General features: G+C 42.9%; 1 protein-coding gene across 3 annotated transcripts in view; it reads left to right on the forward strand.

The window, feature by feature from the left end:
• The window catches only part of LIPH (lipase H), a 56,395-nt gene that overhangs the window by 39,174 nt on the left and 3,708 nt on the right, over positions 1-13,513 (forward strand). For 2 of the 3 annotated variants that reach the window (XM_007971854.3, XM_007971852.3), the window contains 2 exons: positions 1,660-1,771; positions 10,842-11,015. In XM_007971854.3, the coding sequence (XP_007970045.2) occupies positions 1,660-1,771; positions 10,842-11,015 (286 nt within the window). The remainder of the gene's footprint in view (positions 1-1,659; positions 1,772-10,841; positions 11,016-13,513) is intronic. The other variant, XM_007971853.3, reaches the window with a different exon arrangement.

Below are 13,513 nucleotides of genomic sequence, written 5' to 3' on the forward strand. Positions count from 1 at the left end.
AAAGTGATTATAGGCATCAGCCACCGCACCTAGCCTATTTTAATTTTTTATTTTTTTGAGACAGTGTCTTGTTCTGTCACCCAGGCTGGAGTGCGGTGGCACAATAATGGGGCACTGCAGCCTCAACCTCCTGAACTCAAGCAATCCTCCTGCCTCAGCCTCCCAAGTAGCTGGGACTTCAGGCATGTGCCACCATGCTCAGCTAACTTTTTGTTTGTTTGTTTCTTTTAGAGACAGTGTCTTACTATGTTGCGTGAACTCTTGGGCTCAAGCAATCCTCCTGCCTTAGTGCTCGGATTACAGGTGTGAGCCTCCATGCCAGGTGTGAGCAACTCTTTTAAAACAGCCTGTAGGCTGAGCATGGTGGCTCGCGCCTGTAATCCCAGCACTTTGGAAGGCCAAGGCGGGCGGATCACTTGAGGCCAGGAGTTCGAGACCAGCCTCGCCAACATGGTGAAAACCTATCTCTATTAAAAACACAGAAAAAAAATTCCAAAAACAAAATACAAAAATTAGCCAGGCATGGTGGTGCTCTCTTGTAATCCCAGCTACTCAGAAGGCTGAGGCCGGAGAATTGCTTGAACCCAGGAGGCAGAGGTTGCAGTGAACCGAGATTACACCACTGCACTCCAGCAACATAGAGAGACTCTTTAAAAAAAAAAAAAAAAAAAAAAAGGCCTGCGGATCACTGGGTTTCCCTCTTTCTTTGGAGCCATGTGTGGCAGCCCAGGATTTGGCACCTACCTCGTCTGTATGGGGCAAGCCCCTGAGCAACTTGGGCCATAAAATGGCAAATCCAGGACTGACCTTATTCCTTCGTGGGACTGTCATCTCCCTGATTAGTTCCTGTTGTAGTGTGTTTTAATTTTATCTTGAAAAAAAAAAAAAAACCCATAAGACATTATTCAGGTAATATTTGTATAGATGTACCCACATATTTACCACTTTTTTTTTTCTCTGAGTCTGCTGGTTAGGGAATGCCACTTTATTTTTATTATCACCCTTTCTTGCATTTTGTAAATACAGGCAAGTGTGCTGAGTAATAATGGGGGCAGTCCAGAGTATGGCAGGAACTTCAAGAAAGGAGACCTGACTTAGTCTGGGGTCAGGGAAAGCCTCCTGGAAGAATGACATTAAGCTGAAACTTGAAAGGTGGGCTCACAGAGCTGGCAAAGTAAGAGTGCCCAGGTGGCTGAAGGCCCAGGAGCCTTCACAGTCCTGGGAGTGCAAGTGGTTGGGCATGATTGGGAAAAGGATGAGGAAGGCTGGATAGGCTGGCAGACATGGCCCAAATTGTGGAAAACTGTCTCAGCCATGAAGGGTCTCCAAATGGCCCCTTAGTTGGTTGAGTCTAAAATGGGCAGGAATTGATGTGAACCACATTCAGTCACAGGCCCTGAGACTTCACAATACCTGGAAACATTGGTTCAACAATGATGCCTGACCATGGTTACTGGAAACCAGTGAACTCTGCTAGCACTCATTCCATCTTTACCAAAGAGAAGAGAAGGGAATATTAGAAACTTCTGCCCTGTATTTTTGCAGAGAAACTAGAGAGAAAGAGAAGAAGAGACTCAGTGATTAGGGAGGTTCAGTTTTTAGGAACCAACCCTTCAGGGTAGTATCTCTCGCTTACTGTATTCTCTCTCTGTTTTGCAGTGTATCATTATTTTGTGGATATTATAACATGGAACAAGAATATCAGAAGAGGGGACATTACCATCAAATTGAGAGACAAAGCTGGAAACACAACAGAATCCAAAATCAATCAGTAAGTTGAGATACAATTGTTTGCAGTGCGCTATTTCCCTTTTTGCTCAGAGAAACTGAATCACAAATCCACCTACTTTGTTATTTATAGATCTATGCTTTTCCTTGTTCTATAAAAGATACAAGGGGACCTATTGCTTAGTTGCTTCCCTGGCTCTTGATCTCTCAGGCTCTTTACAAATGGGATTGGTGCAAGGGTTTTCTTTCCTTCCCTCCTTCTCTTCTTCCTTTCTTTCCTTCCTCCCTTTTTCCTTCCTGTCCTCCCTCTTTCCCTTTCTCCCTTCGTTCCTCTCCTCCTTACTTCCTTTGATTAAACATGTAATACTAAAGTTATCCTTGTTTGCTATGAAGGATTTAAACAATAAAGGAATATGCTGATTTAATTATCCCACATTGTATACATAGATCAAAACATCACCTTTTATCCACTAAATCTATATAATTATGATTTCTCATTATCAATAGAAAATAATAATTAAAAAAAAGGAATTTGCAATATAAAAGTACAAGTCCTTGCCGAATCTCACCAACAATCCCAGCCCCAAAGGCAAAAGACATCTCTACCCACACACATTTCTATTCTTTCATGAGCTCATAATACATATGTAAACATATATAATACATATATAACATATATATGTGTGTTTGTATATATATATTTCTGAAACTCAGGAAATGTTATTTGCTGCTGGGCATGGTGGCTCAGGTCTGTAATCCCAGCACTTTAGGAGGCCAAGGCAGGCAGAGTACCTGAGGTCGGGAGTTCAAGACTAGCCTAGCCAACATGGTAAAACCCCATCTCTACTAAAAATACAACAATTAGCATGTGTGGTGGCGGGCGCCTGTAGTCCCAACTACTTGGGAGGCTGAGCCATGAGAATGGTTTGAACCCAGGGGGGCAGAGGTTGCAGTGAGCCAAGATCACGCCACTGCACTCCAGCCTGGGCAACAGAGCAAGACTCCATCTAAAAAGAAAAAGAAAAAGAAAAGAAAAGAAAATATAATTTGCAATACAAATTGGAAACATTCTAAAAATCTAACAATGGGAAAATGGTTAATGTAAATATTCCCACTATACATTGAAGTCATTTGTAAAACACAGACAAGGAAATGCTTATAATGTGCTAAGTGAAAAATGTAGAATATCAAATTATATAAAGCATAAAATTAGCTTAACAATGTAAAAATCAATGAAAAAGAAACATGCCAAAATGTTACATTGCCCTTTGGGTGGTGGGAATTTGAGTGGTTTTTTTTTTTTTTTTTTTTTTTTTCAACTTCTCTTTTCTTTTTAACTTTCTGATGGATATATACATATATATGTTTAAAATTAATTAATACTTTAGAAAATCTTTATTATCAGGAAAAGGGGGGAGGAGGCTTTAAGCAAAGGAACTTGAAGCTCATTTTATTCAGGAAATGTTTTCTGGGGCCTACTGTTTACCAAGCACTTGGGCTGTCTCTTGGCCACATCCATAGAAGACTGGGTAGAATGTCATCTGAAAGTGGCAGTCACCCTATGGGTTCGTTGTGTAGATAAATAGAGAAAGTGGGTGTGGGGTGGGTGGTTTGTAGGTGGCGTTTTAAAATGCATTTTTGGATCATAATAACAACAACCTTTGTTTATTGAACTAAGCATGTTATACAAATTGGCTAATGCAATTATACCAAAACCCTATGAGGTACCATTCCCATTCCCATTTCATCTATGAAGAAACTGAGGCTCAGAGAGGCCAAGTAATTTGGCCAGTATCACACAGCTGATCAATGTGAATCAGGTGAAATCAGAAGCAGGTCTATCCAACCCCAGCACCTATAGTTTTAATCACTACATTAGATTCCTCCCATTAAGCTGTATTGCTCCCCCTACCCCCACCATACTTGAAGTTTGGGAGTGCAGCGGTGTTTGTTTGTTTTTTGTTTTTTTGAGACAGAGTCTAACTCTGTCCCCCAGGCTGGAGTGCAGTGGCGCGATCTCAGCTCACTGCAAGCTCCACCTCCTGGGTTCACGCCATTCTCCTGCCTCAGCCTCCCTAGTAGCTGGGACTACAGGCGCCCGCCACCACACCCGGCTAATTTTTTGTATTTTTAGTAGAGACGGGGTTTCATCGTGTTAGCCAGGAAGGTCTCGATCTCCTGACCTCATGATCTGCCCGCCTTGGCTTCCCAAAGTGCTGGGATTACAGGCGTGAGCCACCGCGCTGGGCTGGTTTTTTGTTTTTTTTTGTTTTTTTTTTTAGGGTTACCTGCTGATCTGTTTCATAGCTAATGTCCCCACATCCACAGTGGGGCAGCATTTTCAGGGAGATCACTGCTATGGGGCGCATCTTGAGGAATCTTCAGTGAGGAAGCAAGAGCAGAGATCTTACCTAGATTTAGAATTTTCTATTCTGAGAATGATGGTTTCCAGCTGCATCCATGTCCCTACAAAGGATCATTCTCAGCAAACTATCGCAAGAACAGAAAACCAAACACCGCATGTTCTCACTCATAGGTGGGAACTGAACAATGAGATCACTTGGACTCGGGAAGGGGAACATCACACACCGGGGCCTATCATGGAGAGGGGGGAGGGGGGAGGGATTGCATTGGGAGTTATACCTGATGTAAATGACGAGTTGATGGGTGCTGACGAGTTAATGGGTGCAGCACACCTACATGGCACAAGTATACATATGTAACAAACCTGCACCTTATGCATCTGTACCCTAGAACTTAAAGTATGATAATAAAAAAAAAAAGAGAGAGAGAAAAAAAAAAAAGAATTTTCTATTCTGGAGATTCTAAGAACTAGCAGGGAAGATTGTGCAATTATATAATGAAATTTTCCCACCTAGCAAAACTTAAGTATTCTGTCAATAATTTGTTACATATTTGCTTTACATATGTCTTAGAATTTTGTTTTTTTCTTGAAACAGGGTTTCAGTCTGTCACACAGGCCGGAGTGCAGTGGCGAGATCATGGCTTACCATAGCTCAACCGCCTGGGTTCAAGCGATTCTCTGGGCTCAGCCTTCAGAGTAGCTGGAACTAAGTGCACCACCATGCCTAGCTACTTTTTAATTTTTTTGTAGAGATGAGGTGTCACTATTGCCCAGGCTAGGCTTGAACTCCTGAGCTCAAGCGATCCTCCCGCCTCAGCCTCCCAAAGTGCAGGGATTACAGGCATGAGCCACCACACCCAGCCCAATTTTTAATTTTATATAGTGAATGTCTCCTAAGTAGGAATTCCTAAATTTGGAGTTTTGTATCTTAAGATAAATACCTTAACATTTTTAATGCACATTCTTATTTTAGTCCTATTTGTGAAAACGTCACTATCAATCAGAGAATATGTACAAAAAGGAAATAATCGTTAGATTACATGGTGAGATTATGGGTACTTTTCTCTTTTTTTCAAGATGAACTTTATCATTTTAAAAATTATTTTTACAATTTAAGAAAAAGAAAATGATATTAGAGCAAGTACCCTGAGTTGATCCAGTCTTACCAGACTATGGGAATAGATGAAGTCACAGTCAAGGTTATTATTGGTCTGGAGACTCTCCCTGGATTCATGTATTTGTATTTGCTTTTTAAAAAAATCATTTTAAAAGGCCAAGCCCAGTGACTTATTCCTGTAATCCCAGCACTTTGGGAGGCTGAGGCGGGGAGATACCTTGAGCCCAGGAGTTTGAAACCAGCCTGGACTGGTTTCATAGCAAGACTCTGTCTGTACAGAAAACAAACAAACAAACAAACAGCTGGGCTTGGTGGTATGTGCCTGTAGTCCCAGCTACTCAAGAGGCTCAGCTGAGGGGATCACTTGAATCCAGGAGTTTGAAACTACAGTGAGCTATGATTATACCACTGCACTCCAGCCTGAGTGACAGAGTGAGATCTTGTCTCAAAAAATAAAATTAAAAATTGAGATGTAATTCACATAAAATTCACCCCCTTTTAAAAATTATTTTATTTTATTTTATTTTTGAGACAGAGTCTCGCTTTGTCACCCAGACTGGAGTGCAGTGGCACGATCTCTGCTCACTGCAATCTCCACCTCGCAGGTTCAAGTGATTCTCCTGCCTCAGCCTCCCGAGTAGCTAGGATTACAGGCACCTGCCACCATGCCCAGATAATTTTTGTATTTTTAGTAGAGACGGAGTTTCACCACGTTGGCCAGGCTGGTCTCTAACTCCTGACCTCAGGTGATCCGCCTGCCTCAGCCTCCCAAAGTGCTGGGATTACAGGTGTGAGCCACTTCGCCAGCCACATTCACATTTTAAAACATACAATTTGGCTGGGTGCAGTGGCTCATGCTGGTATCCCAGCAGTTTGGGATGCTAAGGCATGGGGAATCACTTGAACTCAGGAGTTTGAGACTAGCCTGAGCAACATGGCGAAACCCATCTCTACAAAAAATACAAAAATTAGCTGGGTGTAATGACTTGTGCCTGTAGTCCCAGCCACTCAAAAGGTTGGGAGGTGGGAGGATAGCTTGAGGAGGCAGAGGTTGCAGTGAGCCAAGATTGTGCCATTGCACTCCAGCCTGGTCAACAGAGCCAGACCCTGTCTCAAAAAAATAAAAAAATAAAAAAATAAAAAAAATTTTAAAGTATACAATTTAGTAAATTTTAATATAGTCACAAAATGTACAACAATCACCATCATTTAATTCCAAACCATTCTCATCATCTCAAAAAGAAACCCTATATCCTTTAGTAGTAATTCTACATGTCTACTCCCTACCCGCTGGCAACCACTAAACTTTCTCTGAATTTGCCTATTCTGGACATGTCCTATAAAGATAATCATACGATATGTGGCCTTTGTGCCTGGCTTTGTTCGGTTAGTTCAATGTTTTCTTTTTTCTTTTTTTTTTTTTTGAGACAGAGTTTTGCTCTTATTGCCCAAGCTGGAGTGCAATGGCACGATCTCGGCTCACCGAAACCTCCGTCCCCCTGGGTTCAAGCAATTCTCCTGTCTCAACCTCCTGAGTAGCTAGGATTACAGGTGGCCACACAACGCCCAGCTAATTTTCGTACTTTTAGTAGAGACGGAGTTTTGCCATGTTGGCCAGGATGGTCTCGAACTCCTGACCTCAGGTGATCCGCCCACCTCGGCCTCCCAAAGTGCTGGGATTACAGGCGTGAGCCACCGCGCTGGGCTTAATTTTATATTTTTAGTAGAGATGGGGTTTCTTCATGTTGGTCAGGCTGGTCTCGAACTCCCGACTTCAGGTGATCTGCCTGCCTCAGCCTCCCAAAGTGCTGGGATTACAGGTATGAGCCACCTCGCCCAGTCAGTTTAATGTTTTCAAGATTCATCCAAGTTGCAGCATGTAGCAATACTTTGTTCCTTTTTGTGGCCAGTGTTCCAATGTATTGATATGCCACATTTCATTCAGCAGTTCATGGCGTTTGGATTGTTTCCACTTTTTGGCAATTATGAATAATGCTGCTATGAACATTTGGATAAAAGTTTTTATGTGACCATGTTTTCGTTTCTCTTGGGTACATACCAGGAATGGAATTACTGGGTCATACGGTAATTCTATGTTGAACATTTTTAGGAACTGCCAAACTATTTTTGGCAGTTGTACTATTTAACATTCCCACCAGCAATGTATGAGGGTTCCAATTTCTCCACATCCCTGTCAGCACTTGTTATTGTCTGTCTTTTAAAGAAAATTCTTTTTTGGCCAGGTGTAGTGGTTTACACCTGTAATCCCAGCACTTGGTGAGGCTGAGGTGGGTGGATCACCTGAGCTCAGGAGTTGGAAACCAGCCTGGCTAACATGGTGAAACCCTGTTTCTACTAAAATGACAAAAAATTGGCTGGGCACAGTGGCTCACGCCTGTAATCCCAGCACTCTGGGAGGCCGAAGCGGGGCAGATCACGAGGTCAGGAGTTTGAGACCATCCTGGCTAACATGGTGAAACCCCATCCCTACTAAAAATACAGAAAATTAGCCAGGTGTGGTGGTGGGCGCCTGTAGTCCCAGGTACTCGGGAGGCTGAGGCAGGAGAATTGCTTGAACCCAGGAGGCAGAGGTTGCAGTGAGTCGAGATCATGTCACTGCACTCCAGCCTGGGTGACAGAGCGACACTCCATCTCAAAAAAAAAAAAAAAAAATCAGCCGGGTGTGGTGGCACACGCCTGTAATCCCAGCTACTCAGGAGGCTGAGGCAGGAGAATTGCTTGAACCCAGGAGGCAGAGGTTGCAGTGAGCTGAGATTGCGCCATTGCACTCCAGCCTGGGCAACAAGAGCAAAACTCTGTCTCAAAAAAAAAAAAAAAAAAATTATTTTTTATTGTGGTAAAAATAAATAACATAAAAATTACCATCTTAATCATTTTTTTGGCGTACAGTTTAGTAGTGTTAAGTATATTCACATTGTTGTGAAGTAGATTTCCAGAACTTTTTCATCTTGTGAAACCAAAACTCTATACCCATTAAACAACTTCCCTTCCCCCACCCCAAAGTAAACACCATTCTACTTCCTCTTTCTATGAATTTGACTATGTTAGATATCTTATCTAAGTAGAATCCTACAGCATTTGTCTTTTTGTGACTGGCTTATTTCACTTAGCATAATGTCTTCTATGTTCATCCATGTTGCAGCATGTGACAGGATTTCCTGCATTTTTTTTTCTTGGAAACTCACTGATTGATTGATTTGATTGATTTATTTTTTTGAGACAGAGTCTCACTCTGTTGCCCAGGCTGGAGTGCAGTGGTGCAACCTCGGCTCACTGCAACCTCCTCCTCTCAGGTTCAAGCGATTCTCCTGCCTCAGCCTCCCGAGTGGCTGGGACTACAGGTGCATGCCACCATGCCCAGCTAATTTTTTTGTATTTTTAGTAGACACAGGGTTTCACCATGCTGGCCAGGCTGGTCTCAAACTCCTAACTTCATGATCTGCCTGCCTCGGCCTCCCAAAGTGTTGGGATTATAGCCGTGAGCCACCACGCTTGGCTGATTTCCTTCTTTTTTAAGGCTGAATAATATTTCATTATATGCATATACCACACTTGTTCATTCTTCCATCAATGAACACTTGGGTTGCCTCCTCCTCTTGCCTACTGTGACTAGTGCTGCTATGAACATGGGTGTGCAAATGTCTCTTTGAGACTCTGCTTTCAGTTTTTTTGGACATATCCAGAAGTGGAATTTCTGGATCATATTGCAGTTCTATTTTTAATTTTTTGAGACACCACTATACTGTTTTCCTTAATGGTTGCACAATTTTCCAATCCCACTGACAGTGCACACAGGTTCCAGTTTCTCCACATCCTCACCAACATTTGTTATGTTCTATTATTTTGATATTAGCCATCTGAATGGGTGTGAGATGATTCTGTGTCTTTTGAACATTAACATCACTTTTTTTTTTTTTTTTTTTTTTTTTAATTTTGAGACCGAGGCTTGCTCTATCGCCAGGCTGGAGTGTAATGGCGTGATCTCAGCTCACTGCAAACCCCACCTCCCAGGTTTGAGCAAATCTCCTGCCTCAGCCTCCTGAGTAGCTGGGACTACCAGCGCGAGCCACCACGCCCAGTTAATTTTTATATTTTTAGTAGAGACGGGTTTTCACCATGTTAGCCAGGATGGTCTCTATCTCTTGACCTCGTGATCTGCCTGCCTCAGCCTCCCAAAGTGTGGGGATTGTAGGCATGAGCCACCACGCCCGGCTTCCATCACTCTTTGAAACACTTCCTAACTTTCTGGCACACGGGTTTCCAGGATTACTTTGCACATTTCCTGCCCCAGCTGTGGAATCAATCATTTCTCCAGGGAGCCCTAGTTTCTTTCAGTAGAGATGGTATCAAGAAAACAAAATCTGGGCGCCTTTCAGATTAGTTTTATTTGTGGCACTTCTGTACTCCTTGGGACTTAGACATGATCCCAGTGGGGTGACAGATACCTCGTCACAATCACCCCATTCCCAAAGTAAGAATTAATGTTGGCCAGGCTCAGTGGCTCATGCTTGTAATTCCAGCACCTTGGGAGGCTGAGGCAGGCGGATCACCTGAAGTCGGGAGTTCAAGACCAGCCTGTCCAATATGGAGAAACCCTGTCTCCGCTAAAAATACAAAAATTAGCCAGGAGAGGTGGCGGGTGCCTGTAATCCCAGCTACTCAGGAGGGTGAGGCAGGAAAATCACTTAAACCCATGAGGCAGAGGTTGCAGTGAACTGAGATCACACCACTGCACTCCAGCCTGGGCAACAGAGCAAGACTCCATCTCAAAAAACAAAACAAAACAAAACAAAACAAAACAAAAAACCACAAAGGATTAATGTCTAGAGCAACTCTTCTGTTCCTGAAGCCAGGGGCTCCAAGGTCCTTCCACCTCCCCAGAAAGACATTGACTGAGCTGAACCTCTCCAGTGATATACCTTAACTTCCATTTGGTTTCCCACCTATAGAAAACATCTCTATACACTTGGAAAAAAGTATTGGACTCTGGATTTTCCTCTTTTAAGGTTCATCTTGAGAGGGAGAACTAAATAAAATGCATGCTTAGGCACAATTCAATTAACATCTAGTTTGGCTAAAGATGTACTTAGGCATCTAGGGATGCAGTTGAATGGAAAGATCATAACTTTGAACTCAGTCAGAACTGGGCTGGAATCTCTTCACTGCTGCATATATGGCCTGTGACCTGGGGAGCTCGATCTCTGTAAGCATCTGTTTCTGTCTATTAAATGAGAATAATGCCCCCCTCGCAGAATGTTTCAGGGGGTCGGAGAGATGAGTCAAGAGACAATGACATCACCTGGTGTGTAGGAAGCAGTCATTAGCATCATATCGCTCTAATGTCATTTTGGGTCACTTACACAGCCCTTTGGAGTCAGCAGACTTTGCCCATCAAAGTTGACTAGTTCTTGGGAGGTTACTATACTCCAGCCTGGGCAGTAGAGTGAACCCTGTCTCAGAAACAAACAAACAAACAAACAAACAACACATCAGCTAGTGCAGGCTATGGGGTGAAGTACTTACCAGCTTACCAGTGACTTGTAGGCTTCAAAACTGCTTTCTTTCATTAGTAGTCTTTATCCATTTTTCAATATTATTTCTTCCTTCCAGTGAACCCACCACATTTCAGAAATATCACCAAGTGAGTCTACTTGCAAGATTTAATCAAGATCTGGATAAAGTGGCTGCAGTTTCCTTGATGTTCTCTACAGGATCTATAATAGGCCCAAGGTACAAGCTCAGGATTCTCCGAATGAAGTTAAGGTCCCTTGCCCATCCGGAGAGGTGAGCTGAGGGTAGACAAAATGCTGGTTTCCAGGGATATTGCTGGATCCTGTCCAATCTGCTTGGTCTGATGTTTTAGTAAGACTCTATTATTCACAATGAGGGACATGATGGGTTTTCCAAAACTAGTTTTTATTATAAACAAGTAGCCCAGGCCAAGTGTAGTGGCTCATGCCTATAATCTCAGCACTTTGGGAGGCCAAGGTGGGAGGATTGCTTCAGCTCAGGAGTTCTAGCCAGCCTGGGCAACATATGGAGACCCCCGTCTCTACAAAAAAAGAAAAAAAAAAAAAAAAAGGCCAGAAAGCAAATAGCCCAGCCCAGCTGGATTTGGTGGTGCATGCCTGTAATCCCACTACTCAGGAGGCTGAGGCGAGGGGATCACTTGAGCCCAGGAGTTGGAGTCCAGCCTGGGCACATAGCAAGATCCTATCTCAAAATAAAAACAAAAAATTAAATAAAAAAATTTAAAAATAAAAACAGGTAGCCCAGTAATCCAAGAAAATTATACTGCATGTACTAAAAGATAGATGGCCTAGTAATCCAAGGAAATACTGTTGTTATATGCTGAGAATTATACAATTCTTCCCTAACTACCACACTACTTGTAAGCTGGTAATTTGTTGTAGAAAAGAAAGCTTTGTATAATTTGGCAAGCTGATAAAACAGAGTCTACTATAAAAAAAGGTACAGAAAATTGGAACATATTATTCCCTTGACCACAGGCGTGTTCACCATGCCCAGCTAAGTTTTGCATTTGTGATTTTGTATTTTTAGTAGAAAAAAATTATTTTGTATTTTTAGTTTCGCCATGTTGGCCAGGCTGGTCTTGAACTCCTGGCCTCAAGTATCCGCCCGCCTCAGTCTCCCAAAGTGCTGGGATTATAGGCATGAGCCACCGCACCCTTGACAGTATGAAAGTATTATATTGAATTTCTTAAATTTGATAATGGCACTGAAAATGTCCTTGTTCTTAGGAAATATACAATGAAGTATTAAGGAGTAAACAATCTATTCTCAATTGCTCCAGAAAAAATAAGCAACAATGTATGTGTGGGGAGAGAGAGACAGACAAACAGAGAAAGAAGGGGAGAAGGAGAGAAAGAATTATTGTTATTTTTTAAAGTACAGAGCTGTGTTGACATGTATGTTTTGTGACAGATACCACTCTACCATATAGTCCTAGCATCTAACCTGTGGACAGAGAGGGAGAGAGGAAATGACGTGAGCAGTTAGTACTTTATGAATTCCTTTTTCTTGAAAGTTTAGGGACTGAGCATGGTGGCTCATGCCTGTAATCCCAGCACCTTGGGAGGCCAAAGTGGGTGGATCACCTGAGGTCAGGAGTTTGAGACCAGCCTGGCCAACATGGTGAAACCCCGTCTCTACCAAAGATATAAAAAATTAGCTGGGCAGTGGTGGCGTGTGCCTGTAATCCCAGCTACTTGGGAGGCTGAGGCAGGAGAATTGCTTGTACCTGGGAGGCGGAGGTTGCAGTGAGCCGAGATCGTACCACTGCACTCCAGTCTGGGCGACAGAGTGAGACCCTCTCTCTCTCTCAAAAAAACAAAAAACAAAAAAACAAAAAAAGAAAGTTTAGGGTACCCTAAAACATTTAATAATACAAGTTTCTCCTAAGAGGATAGTCATTACATCCTAAAACTTTTTTTTTTTTTTTTTTTGAGACGGAGTCTCGCTCTGTCACCCAGGCTGGGATGCAGTGGCCGGATCTCAGCTCACTGCAAGCTCCGCCTCCCGGGTTTATGCCATTCTCCTGCCTCAGCCTCCCGAGTAGCTGGGACTACAGGCGCCTGCCACCTCGCCCGGCTATTTTTTTTGTATTTTTTAGTAGAGACGGGGTTTCACCGTGTTAGCCAGGATGGTCTCGATCTCCTGACTTCGTGATCCGCCCATCTTGGCCTCCCAAAGTGCTGGGATTACAGGCTTGAGCCACCGCGCCCAGCCCATCCTAAAACTTTTTAATACTTTTTTCCCCTGAATATCAGACAATATATGTTTATTTTACAAAATCTAGAAAGTACAGAAATTGATAGGAAGCAGAAAAATATCACCCATATTGTCATTATTCAGGGGCAACCACTGTTAATATTTATTGTTATTTCTATATAATCTTCCTTCTTTTATTGTTTTTAAAGCTAAAGTTATATGGTAAATACAATTTTACATCTTTCTTGCTTTTTTTGAGGGGCTGGGGTGACAGAGTCTCACTCTGTCATCCAGGCCCCAGGCTGGAGTATAGTAGTAGCACAATCTTGGCTCATTGCAACCTCTGCCTCTTCGGTTCAAGCAATTCTCCTGCCTCAGCCTCCGAAGTAGCTGGGAGGCACACGCCACCATGCCCAGCTAATTTTTTGCATTTTTAGTAGAGACAGGGTTTCACCATGGTGGTCAGGCTGGTCTCCAACTCCTGGCCTCAGGTGATCTGCCAGCCTCAGCGTCCTAATGTGCTGGGATTATAAGCATGAACCACCGTGCCT

This window comes from Chlorocebus sabaeus, chromosome 15 (assembly GCF_047675955.1).
Source record: "Chlorocebus sabaeus isolate Y175 chromosome 15, mChlSab1.0.hap1, whole genome shotgun sequence".
NCBI lineage: Eukaryota > Metazoa > Chordata > Mammalia > Primates > Cercopithecidae > Chlorocebus > Chlorocebus sabaeus.